Genomic DNA, 21,345 nt, shown 5'->3' on the forward strand with positions numbered 1-21,345 from the left:
ATCCTCAGAAGGCACCACCTAAGGTTATGTTAGCCCGATGACGGTGCCATAATGAGGCGTATAAGGCATGGTTAGGTGTGAAGTAGTTCGCCATTACTTTTCTCACTAGGCCAGAAAATGTTCTTGTAGTGGTTTAACGTCACAGTAACTCACCGAATGTTTTCCTTCCTCTCTAATATTTCCTAGTCAACGCCGTTTCTCTTTCGACTCCGACGATATTAGTTTCTCCAAGACAATAGGACATGTTACTTTTTGTGCTATAGTTTGAAAGAAACTTCATGTTGTGCTTCCTCACATTGTCTCTTGAGAGGTCGTGGCATATCCTTTTTATCTCCTGGAGTTGACGCAATAGATGGTTCTGCCCCTAAATTTCTTGCTTAATCTCGGCATTATCGTACAACGTACTTATCTCCTCCTATGCTCCGTAAAAGTTAATGTCCCTGATGTAGGTGAAAAGAAGAATGTTAAGACGAACATAAATTTCCAGCCTCCGAGCCAGAGGATTTAACCATACGCAGCTAAAATCCTCGTCCCGGCCAGAATCGAACCCGAGATCCTCTGAACTGAAGGCTAGTACGTATACCATTAAGCCAAATAGCCAGAAATCTACTGCTTGTGTGCGATTAACGTCCTTATTTGTCGGTGGTGAGGTCTTATTGGTATACGTAGTAACTGAGTACCTAGCAGTGTCTTGAATTTGATAAATTCAGTCTTCGTTCACTTGTTACTAAAGCAAATTGAAAAGACTTCAAATCTGTGCAATCCGGTGGTAGTGGAAGGTGCTCAAATACGTCAGCCTCGTGTCGGTAGATTTATTGGCACATAAAAGAACTCCTGAGGGACTAAATTTCGGCACTTCGGCGTTTCCGAAAACTGTAGAAATAGTAATTGGGACGTAAAAACGACTAACATTATTAGCATCTTGAAGAATAGTCATCTTTGAAGCATGGCACAAAATAGTTAAAATGTCGCGCCACGTAGGTGGCTAGAAGCCGATCGATTTTGTGTTCAGAGATGTAATTATTATTTTATATATTATAGTCCCTTTTAAATGCAGGCATTCTTTAGTCTTCTCATGTTTTTCCTATCGTATGTACGAGCCTAATATTATTGAAACTACTTCTCTTATTTTCAGTGTATTTTGTCCAGTACGACATTATTAATGTAGCTTGTATCTGACAACACGTTGAATGAGACATACTGGATCCTAGTGCTAATGGTACTTGTAAACTTAGGTGACCGAGTGAGTTGGCAGTGCAGTTAGTGTCGCGTAGCTATGAGCTTGCATTCGGTAGATAGTGAGTTCGACCCTCACTGTCGGCAGGCATGAAAATGGTTTTCCGTGGTTTCTCATTTTCACACCATGTAAATGCTGGGTCTATACCTTAATGGAGGCCACGCTCGTTTCCTTCTCACTCCTAGCCCTTTCCCATCCCATCGACGCCATGCGACCTGTGTGTATCGGTGCGACGGAAAGCAAAATTTGGAAGAAAAAAGGCATACGCGAATAGTCGTTTTGCGTACAATTATTTTGTTTCAAGAGCGGGTTGTTAAAGATATCAAGGCTGCAGACCTTCTGAAGTGGTGCCAGTTAGACAGCCTGCCTATTAATTTCGACGTTCTGGAGGAATTCTGAACGGTGTCTAAGCTCGAGCAATAAATACTGTTGGGTGACGTTAAGCGCACCGCCACTATAAATGCCACACCAACGACATTTGTGTATTACCATGAGTTTTGCCAGCTTGTCTTCCAGAAGCTGACACCTGAGGCAAGTAAGAATACACGATTTTCCTGCACATGTGGCTATTTTAGATTTAATAGATTACATTGCACCGGGCGAGTTGGTCGTGCGGTTAGGAGCGCGTAGCTGTGAGCTCGCATCCGGGAGATAGTGGGTTCGAATCCCACTGTCGGCAGCCCTGAAGATGGTTTTCCGTGGTTTCCCATTTTCACACCAGGCAAATGCTGGGGCTGTACCTTAAGGCCACGGCCGCTTCCTTCCCATTCCTAGGCCTTTCCCGTCCCATCGTCGCCAGAAGACCTATCTGTGTCGGTGCGACGTAGAGCAAAATAATAAATAATTGTTTTTAAAAGATTACATTGCAGTCTTCAAACATTGAACTGAAGAAGAAAACTCGCATTTCACGAGATGGTGCAACTCTCGTGAAGGTGAATTATATCTTTATAATAATTAAAAATGTCTGGTAAAATATAAAATGCGAAGAACATTTACCATGACGTGGGTCTCTGAAGACGTCACCAGCTAATAAAATGGTTAGCGTGCTGACCTTTAGTCACAGGGGTCCCTTATTCGAATCCCAGCAGGGTCGGGAATTTTAATCGTAATTTGTTAATTCCGCTGGCACGGAGGCTGGGTGTGTGTGTCGTCTTCATCACGGCGCGCAGGTCGCCTGCGGGAGTCAATTCAAAAGACCTGCACCTGGCAAATCGAACTTGTCCTCGGACACTACCAGCACTAAAAGCCATACGCCTTTTAATTTTACCAGTTAATAGCTACTGAGGTGGACACACTCCGAACTGACGCACCCGCAGTGCGCTTCTTTGGAGCGGTTTGCATAATTGGCAGGGGTTCTCAAGGTGAAGACTAAATAGGCTATTCTTAACATCTTTGTAAATAACTTCAACCCGTTTTGTAAGAAAGTTATATCCTGAAATGCTCAGTATCCAAAAAAGATTGTAATTGATTAGGGAGGGAATATAAACTTCCAAATAGTGTATACTCGACGGTATTTAAAGGCAGCATTACATTTCCATGATTCTGGAAGTTGTTTTTTAGGTCATTCAAATTCTGGGATTGCAATTTTTTAATTTTACAAATCCACGAACACTGCTGCTAATCCTCATCTTCCAATTATAGATACACACAGCAGAAGTGTCACTCCAAAAACTTATTTTATTGCATGTTGGGTGCGGTGGTTCATTCACATCTGGCTCCACCGTATACTAGGATTATTTTCTTTTGTCTAATTAAATGTAGTCGCTGTGCATTTTATGAGATTTAAAAGCGTTTTTTGAGGTGTCCTGTGAGTGTCTGCACCAGAAGGGGATAGTATCAGATCATTCTAGGCGGAATCCCTCCTACCTTCACCTCCGACTGGAGGGCAAGAAGCCACAACAGAACTTATTGACCCAGGCTAATTGCTTTTTCTTGTGTGTGTGACTATTAAACAGGCTTAATTAAACAACTTAACCATTATATGGTAAAGATTTAAAGGCGACGGGCTTAGTGGTTGTAATAAAAATATTAGATCGGTGGTAGTGTACACTTTCGTAACGTAAGGTAGCGGGTTGAAATTGTCAGAGGTAGTCGGATGTTTTTGGCGTAAAAAAGTCCATTCTCCTCTCCATGTACGATATCTGCATGTAAAAGATCTCTGGCGACACATTTTGTTTACCTGGCAAAAATAACTCAGCCATAAATCGCCCATCAGAGATTCGTTTCTCTGTCATCCGATAGGGTAAAACGGAATGTCCTTACTGACACGCGGGCAGTCTGAATGGCATTAGATAAAAATGCTTGCATTTTGGAGCTTGGGCCATGCATTATTATTATTATTATTATTATTATTATTATTATTATTAAATGAAAGATTTTTTGCAGATAACATACATCTAACTGCAGATACACTGCCGCGAGGAAATGTCCCAAGGATCCTAATTTGAACTTTGACTTACGCCGCTTGCAAGGGGAGGTTCAATAACACATTAAATATCATATCTGTTTTCACCGAGCATGGTTGCTGTGGATCTCTGGTGCTGCTATATAATCCAAAAGTCATTCTAGTTCGCTGCCTCCCAGTCCTGTGAATTAGACCTTTATCTTTCCCATGCATGGCATTTATTCTCCTACAGGGACTCGGCTGCGGCACCTCATCAGCCGCTTCACGTCGGCCCGCATATTCTCGGTGGAATTCAGAGCTGATGTACATTTTCCCCTCTGTGAACCACTGAGCGATCGTGCTGGAATTCCTTAAATAATAGCAACCGTTTACTCGGGAGATCATAATATCCTTCTCAATAACGAGATGAAGATATGCCTTGGTACAGTCAATTCAGAATTGGCTTGGATCGAATCAGACTCCCCGAGGTCCATACTTCACTCGGCGACATTCTCCAATCTCGATATTAATTGGCCCACGGCAAAGGCATAAAGATACGTTCTGTAAATTGGACTATTTCAGAGTAGTCGTATCTGAAGACATTGTAGCGTCTATCAGACGTCCCCGAATAGTCTTAATCCTCAACTTGTATCACACGCCATCTCCTTTCGGAGTCCTATTGAATTTGTAGTTGCGGGGGGGGGGGGGGGGGGATGGAACATACCCTGTGTTGAGGTAAAATGTGTACTCGAAGAAACATTAATTCTGGACATCAGCATGTAAATTTGGAGTTTGTTTTCCAGTAATTTTGTTTCTTTTTTCGGTTCCAAGTTCTTTTTAAAAGACTGACTGAGCAAAGAAATGATCATAAATTTCCTTGATTTTTGACTCAATGGGGATTTTTTAAACTTCATTTTTCGTATTTTTCTTTTTAGTTTTGTTTAAACTTGATTGAAAACACATTTTAAAATAAATTCAGTTCTTTAAACAACAAAAGTTGAGCCTGACAGACGTCATGAAACCAGCTACGTTAAAAAAATTCGGGGTACCAGTTGATCAAATGAAGGGAGAAGTCACTTGTAGCTTCACGTAAACAGCCCTGCAGTTGTGAATCAATTATAGATGCAAGCGTTAATGGCGTAAGGAGGCGGTGTAAACCATTCATTAATTAACATCAACCAGGTAAGATTATTATCTGCATTATTGTAATGTTTTTTGTGTGTGCTGGACTCCCGCCCATACGCACATACATTCCTAGTTGGGTTACACAGCACCGCGCATATAACACTTGCACCTACCGTAAAAGTGATCTTGCTTACGATATATTTCTTCTTAAGCGAGAAACACTGAAGTTGCCAAATGCTAAAATGCTATGACTGGATAGCAACAGTATTATTCTGGTTCGTAAAACAAACTTCGAGTTGAAGGACGTCAAGAGCGTTGTGATCACTTTTTACTTGCATGACCAGAGCACTAGATATCTGAAGAGCACCAGGTTGTGAGAACGTTTGATTTAAACATTTTCATCCTACCGTTATTCAATTTATTCAATAACTAAATTCCAGTGCTTTAATTTCACCCCAATTTGGTTGCAGTACTCAGTTTTGGATTTCATATCTATCGTATTCGTCAGAACACACCTCCGGTGCCCAGTTATCTAAAATTTCTCCAAAACTGTGGTATTGTTATTAAAGCAGGATAGTTCTGTTTTAGCGAAGTTCCGAGTCTGGACGCCTGTTTTTCTTTTACTGTATATCGTACTTCGGTCATGGACAGTAGTTTCGTTTTCAATGGAATTTGGTGTGGAGACACCTTCAGGAGCCGTGAGGTGATATTTTGTGGTCATTCTGAAATGAATATAGATAATCGTTAGGTGCTCCAGCTCTCTCCCGAATCGGTGCAGGTCAAAGGCTGCAAGTGCAAGTATGTCAGAAAGGAAAGTAACTGCAAATACTTGTGTAGGAGTGTGTACTGGTATTCCAACCCACCTACGCACTAGTATGGAACAGGTTGTACCGTCGTCTTATCTTACCAATAAGGTAACTTTTCTTGTCAATTATTTTAGAAATTTACATGTCGTATATAAACTTTTTTTTGCACGAAATGTATCAACCCCTTCTGAGATGGTCAGAATGATCGTCAGGAAGGAATCGGTGCAAGTTTCGGCTCTTCCAAAGATATGAATGCTAGACCGATGGCTTGAATAATATGCTGCGGACTAGGTCGTTTAAGTCAGCGACACGAGTCTGACAGTCTCGCTGACCACGTTACATTGCAATGTTTTTGGGTCATTTGGCTAGGCAGCAGTTATTTGCAGGATGGTGACCTTGATGCGCTCCATTGACCTCGAATTTGGTTCTGAATAAGGCATATTATTCTATAATAATAATATGGCATCGGTTACGATATACGGCATTTTTTATTTGATGCTATCTAGACTGCCCGCGTGTCAATTTCGACAATTTGGGAAATGGTCATGAATAAGACGACGTGTTAGCGCGGTTGCTGATCAGTACAGTGCGTTGATTCATTACCTCCTTGTTGCGGCGCTCTAATGAGGCATACAAGGAATAACTGGGAATGAGGTAGTACATATCAATAATTTCAAGCCGTGCACCTACACAAGATAGGGAGATGTTTTCACGTTGCTGAGCTGAGTGGCTGTTCGACGGTTCAGGCACTGGCCTTTTGACACCAACTTGGCAGGTTCTATCCTGGCTCATTCCGGTGGTATTTGAAGTGCTCATATATGTCAGTCTGATGTCGGTAGATTTACTGGCACGTAAAAGAACTTCTGAGGGACTAAATTCCGGCATTTCGGCTTATCCGAAAACCGTAAAAGTAGTCGGACATAAACCCATTATTATTATTATTATTATTATTATTATTATTATTATTATCACTATCACGTTGTATTACATATTGGCATTGAGTTGCTTAAATCAGAAGAAATAGGGGCGGGTGACTCACCCGGTATGTGTGTGTTAAATCTGGTGTAGGAAACCCACAAAAACCTATGGCAGTGCCACAGTGAAACGTACAAGCATAACGAGGGAGAAGGTAATTTGCCATTGGTTTCGACGTTCATTATACTCGCCCAAATGGCAGAGAAACCAGGACTCCGTTGGACTGTCTGTGGCTGAGTTTTAATATTTCCTTTTGGGTAAACTCCGAATATTACCATAGTTCTTTTACATGCCGACATCGTACACGTGGAGTGCTGAACTATTTTCCGCCTTTCAAAAACCAGACTACCTCTATTGGGTTTGAACCCTCGATCTTGGAATCTGGAGGCCGGCACTTTACCGCCGATCTGCAGAGAGAGCTGTTGTTTAAATGCTGAATGGCTTATAATTTCCATTACAAACTTGTAGAATTTGTACAGAAATAAGAGGAACTAGTATCCGGAACTGTACCTCTCCTTGGGGTGACCATTTCACGCCGTACCTCTGTAAATCCTTCCTGCTTCACCAAGTGGCGTCTGCCGTACAGGTGAACTTCCCTAACATCTTTTATTTGAATTGATTAACTCGAGATGGCCATAGTTCGAATAGAGCTCAATGCATGTGAGATTTTTAGTATGGAAGGTAATATCTTAGTGTTCAAGATTCTTAAGTAAAATTCCAGGTCCCTTCCTTGGCTTGTGCTTCATCTCCCAATACTGAAAAATACACCAGGCTTTTCAAAGAGGGGCTCTTTTCAAAGGTCAGTAGCAGTCATTGATAATTGCCAGGTGCAGTTTTTGGTGAAGCGTTGGGAGCCAGAAATGCAATTGAACCACTGCCTGCTAACCTGGAAAGTTTCTTCTGTGTTTGAGATGCTGGGTGCGAAAGTCTTAAATTGTTATTCTGGAGAATGTTGTCGCAATACCTGCAGATAAAGAAAGTCGATAGTAATGCCCATGGACTTTATACAGTATACCATACCAGCATTTACTGTACTTAGGTCATGCACTGCAGGATTAATGTTGTAGTGGTTGGCTAATGCATCCAGTCTGTTAACATTTACTCTGTATCCTGTGAATATACTAAGTTGGTTTCTTTTCAACATGTTCTGCATCCAAGTTGAAGATGTTCATGAGGCTTGTGCTAGTAAAGCAGAATTGAACTTGTTAACCTTTCACATCCAGTGCAAGCAATTGAACTTTCATTTCTCAGAGACTTTTACCTGAAGAAGAACCTGAACCAGGAGTGGTTTCTACTTTCTGTTATGTGGCATATATGGTTCAGTGTGTTTCTGAAGCCTCTCTCACTTGGACACAGTGTACATAGCGTAACAGTAAGGTACAGCAAAACTTTCAGGACACATTCTACACATGTATAAGAAGAAAATGTCATATGGACATGGGTCCGGAAATGTTTTATACGGACAGTTAATTAAACTGGGCAAGTAAATAACTGATGGCTCACTATGCCCTAGCCTTCAAGAGTGGGAGGTGACTACACCACGAGAGTACCACTTACTATAGGTGAACGGTGAAGCATTCTTAAATTGAAACCTTCCTTATTAGAGAAGTCTTGTTAGTGACTGAAGAGATGAGATTTTCTTCTGAAGATGGTGGAGCAAAGTTGTTTTTAAACTTGAAGAATTTCACCTTTTTTTCCAAAACTAAAACGCAAAGGCTTATCATGTCTATTAGTCCATGAATATGACAAATTAACCGTACACTGTTAAAATGCCCAGCCCAGCTGAGAATGAAACCCTGGATCTGGAGCTAGTTCTTGACCCTATGAACCAAAGGATTCAGCGCTGACCATTTGGCCAAGGAGCCTCCTGGAATGTCTTTTATACAAAGTTGACATAGAATTTGAGCTGTTAATGGCTATATGAATGTTACGAAAGACCTTTGTGTTGAATACCTTACCTAATGCTGGCCTTTTTCTTGGTTGACAAGATTTAATAATAGTGTTTACTTTAAGATTGATTGATTGATTGATTGATTGATTGATTGATTGATTGATTGATTGTTCTAATGGATTAGTTTTTATCAGTTATAAGACATGTGTTAGAATATCTCTCCTGTCTTCGATTTGTAATCAGTTTGTTCAGCTTTCCTAAATTGTGGTTCATTTCTTGTTTCAGAAACAAGGCGATTGCGGACTACCTGAACAGTAATGGCTACATGGATGCTTTGGAGGCTTTCAAGAAGGAAGCTGATATGCCAGGAGAGGTGGAGCGGAAGTATGGAGGCCTGCTCGAGAAGAAATGGACGTCTGTCATCAGGCTTCAGAAGAAGGTGTGTATCATAATGCTGGCCATTTCAAGAAAGGTGTTTGATTTAAGAAAAGCAAGAGAGTGAGAGAGAGAGGAGGGGTTGGTTTTACTTTTTTACTTTTAGGCTGGAAGAAGACTATTTTCAATTTCATAGTTTTATTTTTATCATTGGCACAGGAAGGTCTTCTGGCAACAATGGGATAGGAAAAGTCTAGGAGTGGGAAGGAATTGTCTGTAGCCATAATTAAGGTACAGCCCCAGCATTTGCCTGGTGTGAAAGCGGGAAACCACGGAAAACCATGTTCTGTGCTGCCGACAGCGGGGCTCGAATCCATTATCTCCCAATTGCAAGCTCACAGCTGTGCGCCCCTAACTGCACGGCCAACTTGCTCAGTAATCTATAGGTTTTTTTTTTTAAATTCAAAGTTCCATGATATTGGAAATTAGCAGCAAAGTGGTTGACAGCAGCATCGTTGATATTCTAAATACTAACGTATTAATTTATTTAGATTCATTGTTTTCAGTAGGGAAGTGGATATTTTAACTTCCATTAGTTAATTCCTGTGGCTCAGGGGCTGGGTGTTTGTGGTGTCTTCAGCATTGGGTTTCATCTTAGATAGGGCTCCATCCTCAGAGATGTGCAGGTCCCCTGTTCAGCTTCAACTTGAAAGACCTGCACCAGGCCTCTCCGGAGGCCACACTCCATTAATAAATTTAAGGTGAAAATGATTTATCAGCCCTTCTGATCACTACCCTCTGTCTCAGAGCTCGAGATTCAATATAAACTCAGACTAACCCTGTGTGTATGATGCTACTAATTTTTGCAGAAACGTTTGTTGCAGTTCTCTGTACTGCAGTACGTTATTACCTTGAAAAGAAAAAACTAACAGAAATACATTATTTAACACTAAATTTTATTAGTTCCATGAAGACTCGAATAATGCACATGCATACAAAGTGATGCGTTGGGTCTGATCAACTTGCAGGAATGTTGTGCAGTTGGGACAGAAATTCAGTGAGGGCTATTCTAGCTGGTTAATAACACCCTTGTCTTCTGAAGGTTTGTAGTTAACTTACGTAACAGATTTCTTCATGATCTGGACTGAGTGGCTCAGATGGTTGAGATGCTGGCCTTCTGACCCCAATTTGGCAGGTTCGATGCTGGCTCAGTCCAGTGGTATTTGAAAGTGCTCAAATACGTCAGCTTCGTGTTGGTAGATTTACTGGTACATTAAAAGAACTCCTGTGCGACTTCATTTTGGCACCTTGGCATCTCCAAAATCTGTAAAAGTAGTTAGTGGGACATAAAGCCATTACATTATTATTAAATTTCTTCACAAGCACACATATTTTTAAAGAAATATAACATGATCATTAAATTAATAAATCTGAAAAAATATATTTCGTGCACATTATTTCCACTTGGTATAAACTACATTTGAATCTGTTTTATGCATTTTCTAACATGAGGGGGTATGTATTTCAGTGGCAACCAACTCTAACATCCCTCTTCCTCAGTCTCTCTTTCTCACTTCACTATGACTTAAGTTCTCTGCGATACAGAGTAAGGAAAATATGCTAAGATAGATGTGGTTAAGATTATGATTTGAAGAATGCTCTAGAACTAAAGGCTTACTTTTGCTAAGATCTGTGTTGAAATATTGTGTAGCCTGAGATGCAGTGGTACGACATTTCATAGTCTTGTTTAAAAGGTCTTTCCCCACTATGTTTTTTACCTCAGTGCTGCTCTGATCTAGCAACTTGCTTAAGGATGCAAAACTTTGAATACTTACAGAATTCTTTCAAATTATGTATTAATTTCTATGCAGTTGCTTTTAATATGTTATTCTGCTCTTACATACGGTAATTTTAAATTGACTTTCCTTTGTTTTTTGTTTTAATATATGTATCATTTTCTTTGTTATTGTGAAAGTTCTTCTTTTGAGATAATTTCTTTTAATATTTGGTTTTTGTAGAATTTTGTTGTATTTTAGTTGTTAATATTATGTAATTTGTTTTTATTTCATTTCATTGTCATACTGCTGTAAGCAAGTATTGCCACCAGAATATCTCTGAATTTAAATGTGTTCATTAATAATAATAGGAAATTCCAAAATAAAATACCTGCTGTGATGTTTGGCCTAGGCCTGCCTAGAGGCGAGGAAGGATGAACATAAAATTTATTCAGCAGAAATTAAATTCCTGAAATCTTAAAGACAAGAAGTGGCTGAGTTAGGATAAAAGAGACACAGAAATAAAGATGGGAATGTGAAGGGTTAAGATGGAGGAAACTAGTCTAAGATGGTTTGGATATCATACATGAATAAGTTTTAAAAAAATGCACAAGCAAAATCTGAAACTTCAATGTGAAAAAACAGAAGTCGAGGAAGACTCTAATTTTAGTGAACGGCGCGAGGGAACTGGAAGTGGACTGAAATCTGGTGATGGGTGAGGAGGGAAAAAAGACTAGTAAAATGGAATGGAATCATATTTGTTCCGACTTAGTTTCATCTGGACAAGTGATGTAGGTGGAGTATTGTCAATTTCGTTATGCATCCAGAGCACTAGAAAATGATAAAGTATGTTAGCAGACTAGTTGGTTATAAATAAATGTAGGGTTCAGCAGGAAAGTTGTGGCTCTTGGCGCACACACTTTGTTTTGGTCTGTGGAATGCACTTGTCCATAACAGTCCTCCTCCCGAGGTGTGTCAGTTCGGTCTTCAACAAGCTATTTGAGCTAGTAACTTCACTATAGAATATGTACAGAATTTGCTATTCTCACTTTTTCTGCCAACACAGTGGGGTACCCAATTCTTCTTTCCCCCCTGGTGCCACAACATTCTGCTGAGGTCTACTTACAATTATTCATATTTACAGCTCATCAATTTTCATGTAGAGCAATGTGGTTTTTACTATCTGATTTTCAGTACTTGAATATTGTACAGCATTAGGTGTAAGTAAAATTTGCCAATACCTTGTGTTGGTAGAAAAATATCTTTTCAGATGTGTATACTCGAAAGAGTTCTTTTGAGCCTAGTTTTAATGGGATAAATAGGTTTTAGATTATGATTGTACTGTAAATCAATGGCAAGATTTTCCAAGTAATATTCTGCTGGACTTTTTAATGTTTTCTAAAGTGGTTCAGAACATCTTCTGAAACGTTCATGATTAGAGAAATTACTGCTTAATGCTGTTTGAGAGAGAAAGCACATGCTCAGTACATACGTCATTGGTTTACTTACGTTTCTTAATAGATTTTCTGGTGTTTGCATTCTCTTTTCAGGTAATGGAACTAGAGTTAAAACTGTCAGAAGCAGAGAAGGAATACATTGAGGGAGCGCCGACAAGAGGAAAACGATCGCCGAGCGAATGGATACCACGACCCCCGGAGAAATTCTGCCTCACAGGGCATCGCAACCCAGTAACAAAGGTGAGTGACAACAGTGTATCTATTATAAATGAAAATCAAGTCAGCATGTGAATAAATTTGCAATTATTGTAATAATCTCCTCTCCTCAGAAAGCAAATCTGTTATTAAGAAGGGTGGGGACCAGGTGTGCTTTTATTGTGAGCTTTAAATGTATAGTACATTGATTGTTCAAGAAATGCCTTCCTTACAATAAACTATATGTAAACTGTTTTATAGCAGTTTTGTCAATCTTAAAGATCTTGCTCCTGGAGGTTTTAATTTAACCCTGTTCCAGGTAATATTCCACCCCGTATTCAGCCTGATGGTGAGCGCGAGTGAGGATGCTACCATGAAGGTGTGGGATTTCGAAAGCGGGGAGTACGAGAAGTCCCTCAAGGGTCATACGGACTCGGTCCAGGACATAGCCTTTGACCAGAGCGGAAAATTGCTAGGTACTTCAAACTTGTTCCTGTAAATATATAAATTTCTATAATTGTTACAAAACTTGTACTATTTGAAAATGAGATACACAGTTATAAACACTTAGAAAAATAGTAAAAATATTGCTTTTCTTTCTTTCTTTCTTTCTTTCTTTCTTTCTTTCTTTCTTTCTTTCTTTCTTTCTTTCTTTCTTTCCTGACTGTATTAATATACCCACAGTGTGGGCATTCCCAAGAATCATTTAGGGTCAGCTCTTCTGCTTTTGTATCTATCCTGGCAAGGCAGTTTCAGCTGTTCGCCACCACATTGTTCTTGGACGTCCTCGGCCTCTCCTTGGTGCCGTGAATGCAAGTGCTTTCTGTACAGGTTAATCTTTATCATGCATGTTTGCCTTGCCCGTACATCTCTCCCCCCCCCCCCCCAGTCTCTCGCCGATAATGGTGATATCAAAGAATCCTTGCATGTGTCCATTACACACTTTGTCAGTTAAGGGTATCTTCTGCAGGGTACTGCAGAGTTTTTTACCTCCTGGTGTTCATATGCTGATCTTCCTCCTTCTGCCTAGTCCAGCATTTAGAGCCATACGGAAGGGGAGATCTGATGACTATCTTGTAAGCTTTAGGAGCCTCAGTCTGTTGCACAAGGCATCTGTCAGCGATCACCATTCCATACAACCTACATTGATGCAATGCTTGATATTTTCGTAGTTCTGTGGCATCACTGGTGACAACAAAGCTAAGATACTTGAACGTGTCGGTCATCATCGGTGGTTTCGGTGGTTTGCCAGCCAGGAAGAAGAGTGTAGGACAGGCCAAATAACTCTGGCTCTGCAAAGTTGAGATAATGTATTCTGTCTTTTTATAGTTAAATCCCGAGTCCGTTTCTCTCTTGCGTTGCTTTCTTTTCCGAGGCTGCCTCCTACATCTTAACACATTTCACCAACCAGAACAATATCTATATATATATATATATCAAGGTCCATAGTGGTTCTGAGAGCAGATGATGTATCAAGTCGTAAATGACAATCGTAATCAGAATAAAATTTGACTTGGTGCCAGTCCTTGATGCATGTGATTTCAACTGAAAATTTTCACACCTGATCTAGCTTTCACCTTGGTAGAGGGACAGACATAATGTCCTGAATCAGGCCTCACATACACCTCATGGATTTGTGTCACAACGCTACCGTTGTGATCTCTGTGTCAACACGGTGAAAGGTTTTCTCCAGGTTGGTGAACATCATGTGGAGTTCCTTAAGTAATATGTTGTTTCCTTCACCAAGACCAAGATTGCATTACTTGGTGTACAGATGTACCAGATGTAAAACTACTCTGCTTCTGATGTATATTGATGGTATTCATGACACTATTTATGATAACATACTCCCAAATTCAGAGTTTATGTGAAGAGAACTTGATGACTTCATAGCTTCCACCTTCTCTGTCTCCTTCTGCTTCAAGATGGCCCTGAGGTAGCTTTGACAAAACTATTCTGGTATGGGTTAACCAGCAAGGGTCTTACTAAATGTGTTAATCAGCTAGACATTTACCATCGATTCTTCATTTTAAAATCGTGATATTAGAAGCAACCCTTATCCATTAGGCTATTCTGAAATTTCCAATTTGTCTTGAGCAAGAGCTTCAATAGTTCATCTGAAAAGAAGGCTACAGTTTCATCTGAAAGTCGTATAACCATTCAGTATATTCTTGTCATGGAATATCACGACAGATTTTTAGTTGCACTTTGAATAATGTTAATGACTCAACCTGTTGGCAGGAGTCCACTCGAAGTACCTAAGAGTATTTTTTGTGAATTTGCAAACAGAATATTTAAAAATCATCAGTATGTAAACAATGTTAACAAATAAGAAAACCTCTCTTATATTTCAACCTTAACTTAGCCCAATCTTATAAGCACGCATTTTACAGAATAATAAATATATATATGCAATTATGGTTTAGGGAAAAAAATGGTTAACACATGGAATATCAATGTAAAAAAAATAACTCCTAAACTGATAACAAAAACAAATAAACATTCTAAATAAAGTAAAAACAGATAGATGCAGTGATAACTTTGAACTGCCACAACATAAACACTCGCGGTCACCAGATTGTGTTAATCGAAGATGAAAGTGTTTTATAGGAGTGGAGGATTGATTTGATGAGTAAATTTCAAGCTGTTGCTGTAAGTTACCATTGTGATCCTTTATTGCAATTTAGCGGCCTCTCAAATGACCAAAATAACTAAATACAACAGCCGAAATGAGCTCCTCGAATGTTCTTTCTATAAGCTATAAGTGTTGAAATGCTTCAATGGTAACAAACCTTAAACAGAACTCTGTGACACATTAACCGTGGCATATTCCTAGTGTCTCACTAGTATAATTCTAGCCAGAATACTTCTCAGTCTTTTGTTACTACTCAGAAGGGAACGGTCTAAAATGAGAAACCAAAAGACTCTTCACATCTGATAGGGTATGTAAAGTTGGATTCGTATACAGAATATTAGCTGCTAAACAGAAAGAGATTTGTGGTAGCTGTGGGAAGTTGGAGAACTGTGAACACGGCCAGATTTACTTGAGTAGAAATGACTACTTAATAGGAATAACTATTTAAAGGTATTCAATTTATTTCTCTGAGGCCCAATTGTATAAAGCAGTTGATCCTAGATCAAGGCATAAAACTGATTCTAGATCACGTTGATCCGAGGTCATTTTTCCTTAATCTCAAATCAAAATTGATCCAACAAATTCCTTGGATCCAGCCTTGTGATCCGGATCAAGTAGTGTTCTTGTATTGTAGGCCACATTTATCAACATGAAAAGAAGGCTTTTGTAGTAAAAAATAGTGCCGTAACAATAATCGTGGTAAGAAGATTTAAAAAAAAAAAGGTTCTGCATCATTACCGGTATTTAATCTGATGAAGGGATTTTTATCGCGATTCTGTCTTTGAATTACAGATGTCCGACTTCTCTGATTTTTCTTCATATAACGATAATGAAGAATTTCAGCGGTCTCTTTGAGTATTCCAAGAAAGCAGAAACTCATTCTTAGAACTTAGTGACAAAGCTTTTAAAATCAGATTTCGTCTAACCAAACGCAGTGTTGAGGTTATGGGAGGTAGACTTCGAAACTCTCTAATGGGATGATCATATAGAAACGAGCCACTTACTTGATTTTCCACTGATTTATGGTCGGTTTCTGGAATTTCAGTTATCTGTAGATGCGTAGTTATCAGTGACTTAACATGGTGATACGTTTAAAATGAGTTTCCGAAACTACAGTTATCGGCTTCTTCACAGTTATCTGCGCAATGACTGGCTGCAGCTAGTGCTGTAGTTACCTCTTTTAGAACTGATTCCAACAAATTAATTTCGTAAACATTAGTAAGTGATAATGAACTGACTATAGTATATTTAGTCATTCATTGTAGTTTTAACGTGTTTGGTTGTGCTGGAGTTGACAATGTTTCGGTCAGTACGTTCACTTCCATGTTATCACTGGCTTTAGTCACTGATTCCACCTGTATGGTGTCAATCTGTCCCAGCTGTTACGGTTACAATCTCCTCAGAGCATGACTCCTCTACTGTAGATATATCTTCCAATACGGGAAATGAATTGTCAAATAAAATAGAACTCGAATCAAACGGTTTTTCATCAGGCTCAAATTGATCTTTCAGTGCAGCTATAATGTTAAGATTTCTTTCGTCAGGCTTTGAATCATGAGTCCTACAAACAGTTAACACCAAATCGGAAATTATGGAGTATTTACCATTAATATTTACATTTGTACTAAATAATAAATATCTTGGGTACCAGTATGCATTTAATATAAGCCTGTTGAATAATAAATCCTGATTTTTTGTTGTTTTTAAAATGTTATTGTATATTTAACCGGTGATGTGAGGTCTAATAGACTCCCAATAAACATAAAACATCTGGAATCTCTAATTAAAAATCTCGCAGGGAGCTGTAGTTTGTTACCTTCTTATCCGTGGACTTCACGTCAGCAGTTACAAGAGTATGTTTGTCAATGCATGTTGCGTGGTCAGTGTAAGTAAAACATCTCAAATGACTAGTCCGTTGCAGTTATTAAGAAATACAAATCCTCAGTTCGAGGAATACATTAGGGAGTTAGTAATGAAAATGTAGTGGTATGGCCATTTTCTTTTGGCTATTGGAGATTGCAATTTGTAACGCTTTCGTGTTGTTCAAGTTGTGCCATGTACGTTTTTCATTTATTTTAGTATTATTTTTGTTTACTCTTGTGTTCTGGATCAGTGAAAAGTGATCTGTTTGGTCGTTGCGGTGTATTTGTATAATTTTACTGACAACGATCAAGGTGAAATTTAAGATGATGTCTGCGTACTGTGAAAATGAAAGAAGGGGAAATATAACTAATTTTTGCATTATTAGAACAGATATGTTCATATTATGAGAGGTTATTACATGCTGGATCAGATTAATTGAAATGACTATGTACATGTTTGCCAACCATTTCTCATTATAGAAAACTTCTGCTAGGGAAATAACGTGAATTTAGTACCAACATACTGCCGATTGGTACGAATTTCCCACGCTGTTTACGACGTTGCCAAATGAAATTCTATGATGACGGATCAAAGTTGATTCGGATCATGAGATCAGAGGTAAACGTTATACAACACAATGAGCACTTTGGAAAGGATCATTTTCTGATTTTGAATCAAAATTGACCTCGGATCAGCAATGTTCATACAACCGGCCCTAAGGGAATTAGAGCACTTCTAACAATAAATTATACCATACCAAAAAGCATATCAATTTATAAAACATAATTAAAATTAATGTTCTTGATCAAGCAATGAGGAGGCAGAAATCTTGTGCACAGTCTGCTAGGATGGATTAATCAAAATATACAGACATAAAGAAAATTTGAACCAACTGAGAGTACTTTGCTGGATATGGCAATCACCTGTTCTAGTGGTTGCATTGTCGTTGATATTCAAAATATACTTGAAAATTTTTTTTTCAAAAATATTCAGGACATTTAGGATGAATTTTCAAGCACATCTAAACACTTGTAATGTCAGAACGCCCAAACTTGATTGTGATCCTTTAAATAAAACTACTTGCCCATTGTGAATTTTGTGTAATTATCACAGACTAAAATATGTTAGTTTTTAAATATGTATTCGTTTCTGCGCTGTTCTTGTAAAAAAGGAAACTAAACTGTTAATGAATGGTTGCAGTGTCATGCAGTGCAGATATGTCGATCAAGTTATGGGACTTCCAAAACTTCGAGTGTGTTAAAACGATGCACGGTCACGATCACAACGTGTCGAGTGTAACTTTCATGCCCGGTGGAGATTTTGTCATCTCGTCATCAAGGGATAAGACGATCAAGATGTGGGAAGTTTCCACTGGGTAAGTCTATTGCGTGTCTTGTTCAGCTTTATTTATATAAAATGAAAGATTTATTTATGTAAAATGAAATGGGGGGGGGGGGGCTACTGTATGTATATATCATAAGTGTTTGTCCTGCAAAATGGCAGGGCCCACTGTGTAGTTCTGCTGTCTCCATTTCATTGAAACCTTGGTTTTATGTTATTCATTTCTGTGTTTTTGTGTATATTGGTTAAACTTTTGAAGTAATGGAAAGGAAAGATAAGGCCACATACTGGAACACAATGACAGGTCAGGATTGGAAGAGGGAACACTAGAAAAGGAGACGAGAACAAACATGAAAACGCAAAAGGACGAGGACAATCTTCACATTTTCATACACTGCCATCTTCAGATAGATTGGCTTTCACCTCACCAATCCATTTCCACATCCCTCTTCTCAGCCCCTGGCATGCTCATTTCTGCCTCATAGCTTCATCAGGAAAGTGGGCTTTCAACACTTATTGAGAAGCCATCTTGACAAATCTGCAGTCTTGAGGTGGGAATTGTAGGAAAGGGAGGAAGCCAGATTAAGACAGGAAAAGGGAAGAAACAAAAAAAGTACTGTTGATAACAACTTGGAACACAGGAGAAACACTGAAGGAGGAAAGTAACCCAGCCACTCAATATACATAATGGAAAAGAATGAACAGGTAACAAATCAGATCGTACTTAGAAAGATTCGAACACATTATAGGATAAACATGACAGCGAGTTGGCCGTGCTGTTACGGGGCGCGCAGCTGTGAGCTTGCATTCGGGAGATAATGGGTTTGAACCCCACTCTTGGCAACCCTGAAAATGGTTTTCCATGGTTTCCCATTTTCACACCAGGCAAATGCTGGGGCTCTACCTTAAGGCTACGGCCACTTTCTTCCCATTCATAGTCCTTTCCTATCCCATCATTGCCATAAGACCTGTCTGTAAAGTAAAAAAAGAAGTAATTGTGGAAAGAGTGAGCAGGAAAAAGAGGAGATGAGGACAAACACAAAAGGACAACAGCACACTGATCTTTCTCCATTAAAACAAGTTTTCTCATTTATACGTAGCTCGTTACCTGTCCCATACTGCAAAAATGTATCCATCTACTTATTTATATGCAATCTGGTGGTCTTTATTGAAGTCTTGCTTATTTATATGCAATCTGGTGGTCGATATTGAAGTCTTGCCTCCTTCCTCTGAATTGACTGCACAGCTACATACTACGTGAGTAAGCAATACCGTTCTGAATGTTGCCTTGTTTTAGCAAGTAGTCTTCTTATACCATACTTGCCAACTTTCAGAAATCAAAAATAGGAAGATTTAGTTGTGGTATTTCATCATGTATATTGCGCCCCAGTCTCGGTAAAAAAAAGACCAGATGGAAGGCATGCATATCTATAGTTACAATGTGAATTGACCATTAAATTTAAATCTTCAACTAAGAAAACAAAAATGGTTACAAGAAAATGTAACAAACACGGAACAAAACGCATAATAGTGTCTTTTATCAGACTAAAATAAACAGAAATTAAATTTTGTAGGTACCTTTGAACACTTGGAGATAACGTTCGTTATATTTTGTGGCCATAATGTAACGAGAAAATACAAGAAACTGTCATCAACACAACTCTCTGACGTACATTCAAGTCATTAAAATTATGAACTAAAAATGAACATAAATGCACTGAAATACTCGAAACTACCCTACACAAAGCAGATCAATATGTCTCATTCATTAACACACGACTTTGACAGGAGGAAAAGTACAGAACCGCTAGAAAAAAAACTGCGTGGCCTATAACTCCAACAAAATTATGCACAGAAATTGTTAGCAGCACACGAAGCACACAATAACAAACTAACAAGAGGGGGCTATGGCGAATGGATGACTAATTTGATCCACCTTTGGTACACATGTAGGCCATTACCAGGAGTATGACAGGTGCGAGTAGCAAGACACAATTCTCAGCCGTTTCCGAGAAATTAACTAATGAAAAATTGCAGTGCGCTTATGTGCAAGCTATATTTGCGGGGGGGGGGAACCAAAACAATGAGCTTGTGGCGCAGCAGAAAGAGCTCCGCTTTGTAGGTGTGGGATCGCTGGATCAAATCCTGTTGTTTCATATTGGAGCTTTTTCTTTGTTGATTATTTATATTCTTCAAAGGTATTCTAAACCACTGTGTTAAGGGACACATGAAGAGACAATTAGTGGGCAATCTTGGAAATGGAGTTAGGGTTCTGACACCTTAGTTTGCTTATAAACTGTTGCTATTGTGCTCTTAAACAGTTTAACAATTAAAAAAATACAGTTCCAAAAGAAATGCCCAATTCTTCATGTATACATTATTAGTGGCTTGTTGGGATAACTGCCTCAATTGTTCGGAATTTTTAATCATATTTGTGTCATGAGAAACTACAGTGACTTATATTAAACCTTGTTTGTCAGTAAAGTCAAGTAAGTAGCCTTGGTGTTTGCATAGTTTTGTAATGGTGTTTCTGTGCATACAATGCTTATTGTATCACGTTTTATTTAAAACTTCCCTACCTAATTCACTCTAGACAGAAAACTATTTATAATACACATACCAAACTCTGTAGAAATAATGTCCTGATTATGGGCTACAAGATTTGAAAGCCAGAGTTTATCAGGGTATGTTTTCGCAGCCGTGCACTGTGCTCTCCTATGCATTCAGATTGTCTTGGGCTATGACGGACACCATTTCAAGCACTCTTTGTGGGCTTACAAATGGTACATCCATAACTAATCATATTGCAACACATTCAAAATGCTTCATTGACTTGCTTATGCATTCTCTCCTGCATGTCCGTGGCAATGTTTGGATTAAGTTTCATGTTCATATAACTGCTGGTTTTCCACATACAGACAGTGAAGTAGGAAAAGTGCCATATTACCATACTTAGCCTTACTCGCTTGTTTCATTAATGACTTACGTTTAAATCTGGTGGAACCTTTAACCATCTGGAGACCACACACAGCTGTCCAAGAGTAAAAATGGGCATTGACAGAGAAATTCCAATTTTCCAATTCCAATTTTATTTATAGTCATAGCAAATACTTGTCCTAATGAGAATTGCTACCTTGATGTTCAGAATGGTATTTTGGATTGGTTCATTGATGGATGAAAACTTCATTGCTTCTTTCAAGTCGTGTAACTTCCAATTTAACTGCACTTTCCATTAACTCGAGCCAACATACTGAAAGATAGAAACTACGGTAATCTATTAAGCCTTG

The 21,345-nt window shown here is 38.9% G+C and overlaps 1 protein-coding gene across 2 annotated transcripts in view; it reads left to right on the top strand.

Moving 5' to 3' along the window:
• Positions 1-21,345, top strand: part of Lis-1 (LisH and WD40 domain-containing Lis-1) — a 252,082-nt gene that overhangs the window by 210,486 nt on the left and 20,251 nt on the right. For both annotated transcript variants that reach the window (XM_067154626.2, XM_067154627.2), the window contains exons 3-6: positions 8,703-8,856; positions 12,118-12,264; positions 12,539-12,695; positions 17,918-18,092. In XM_067154626.2, coding sequence (XP_067010727.1) covers positions 8,703-8,856; positions 12,118-12,264; positions 12,539-12,695; positions 17,918-18,092 — 633 coding nt within the window. The remainder of the gene's footprint in view (positions 1-8,702; positions 8,857-12,117; positions 12,265-12,538; positions 12,696-17,917; positions 18,093-21,345) is intronic.

Source organism: Anabrus simplex, chromosome 10 (assembly GCF_040414725.1).
Source record: "Anabrus simplex isolate iqAnaSimp1 chromosome 10, ASM4041472v1, whole genome shotgun sequence".
Lineage (NCBI taxonomy): Eukaryota > Metazoa > Arthropoda > Insecta > Orthoptera > Tettigoniidae > Anabrus > Anabrus simplex.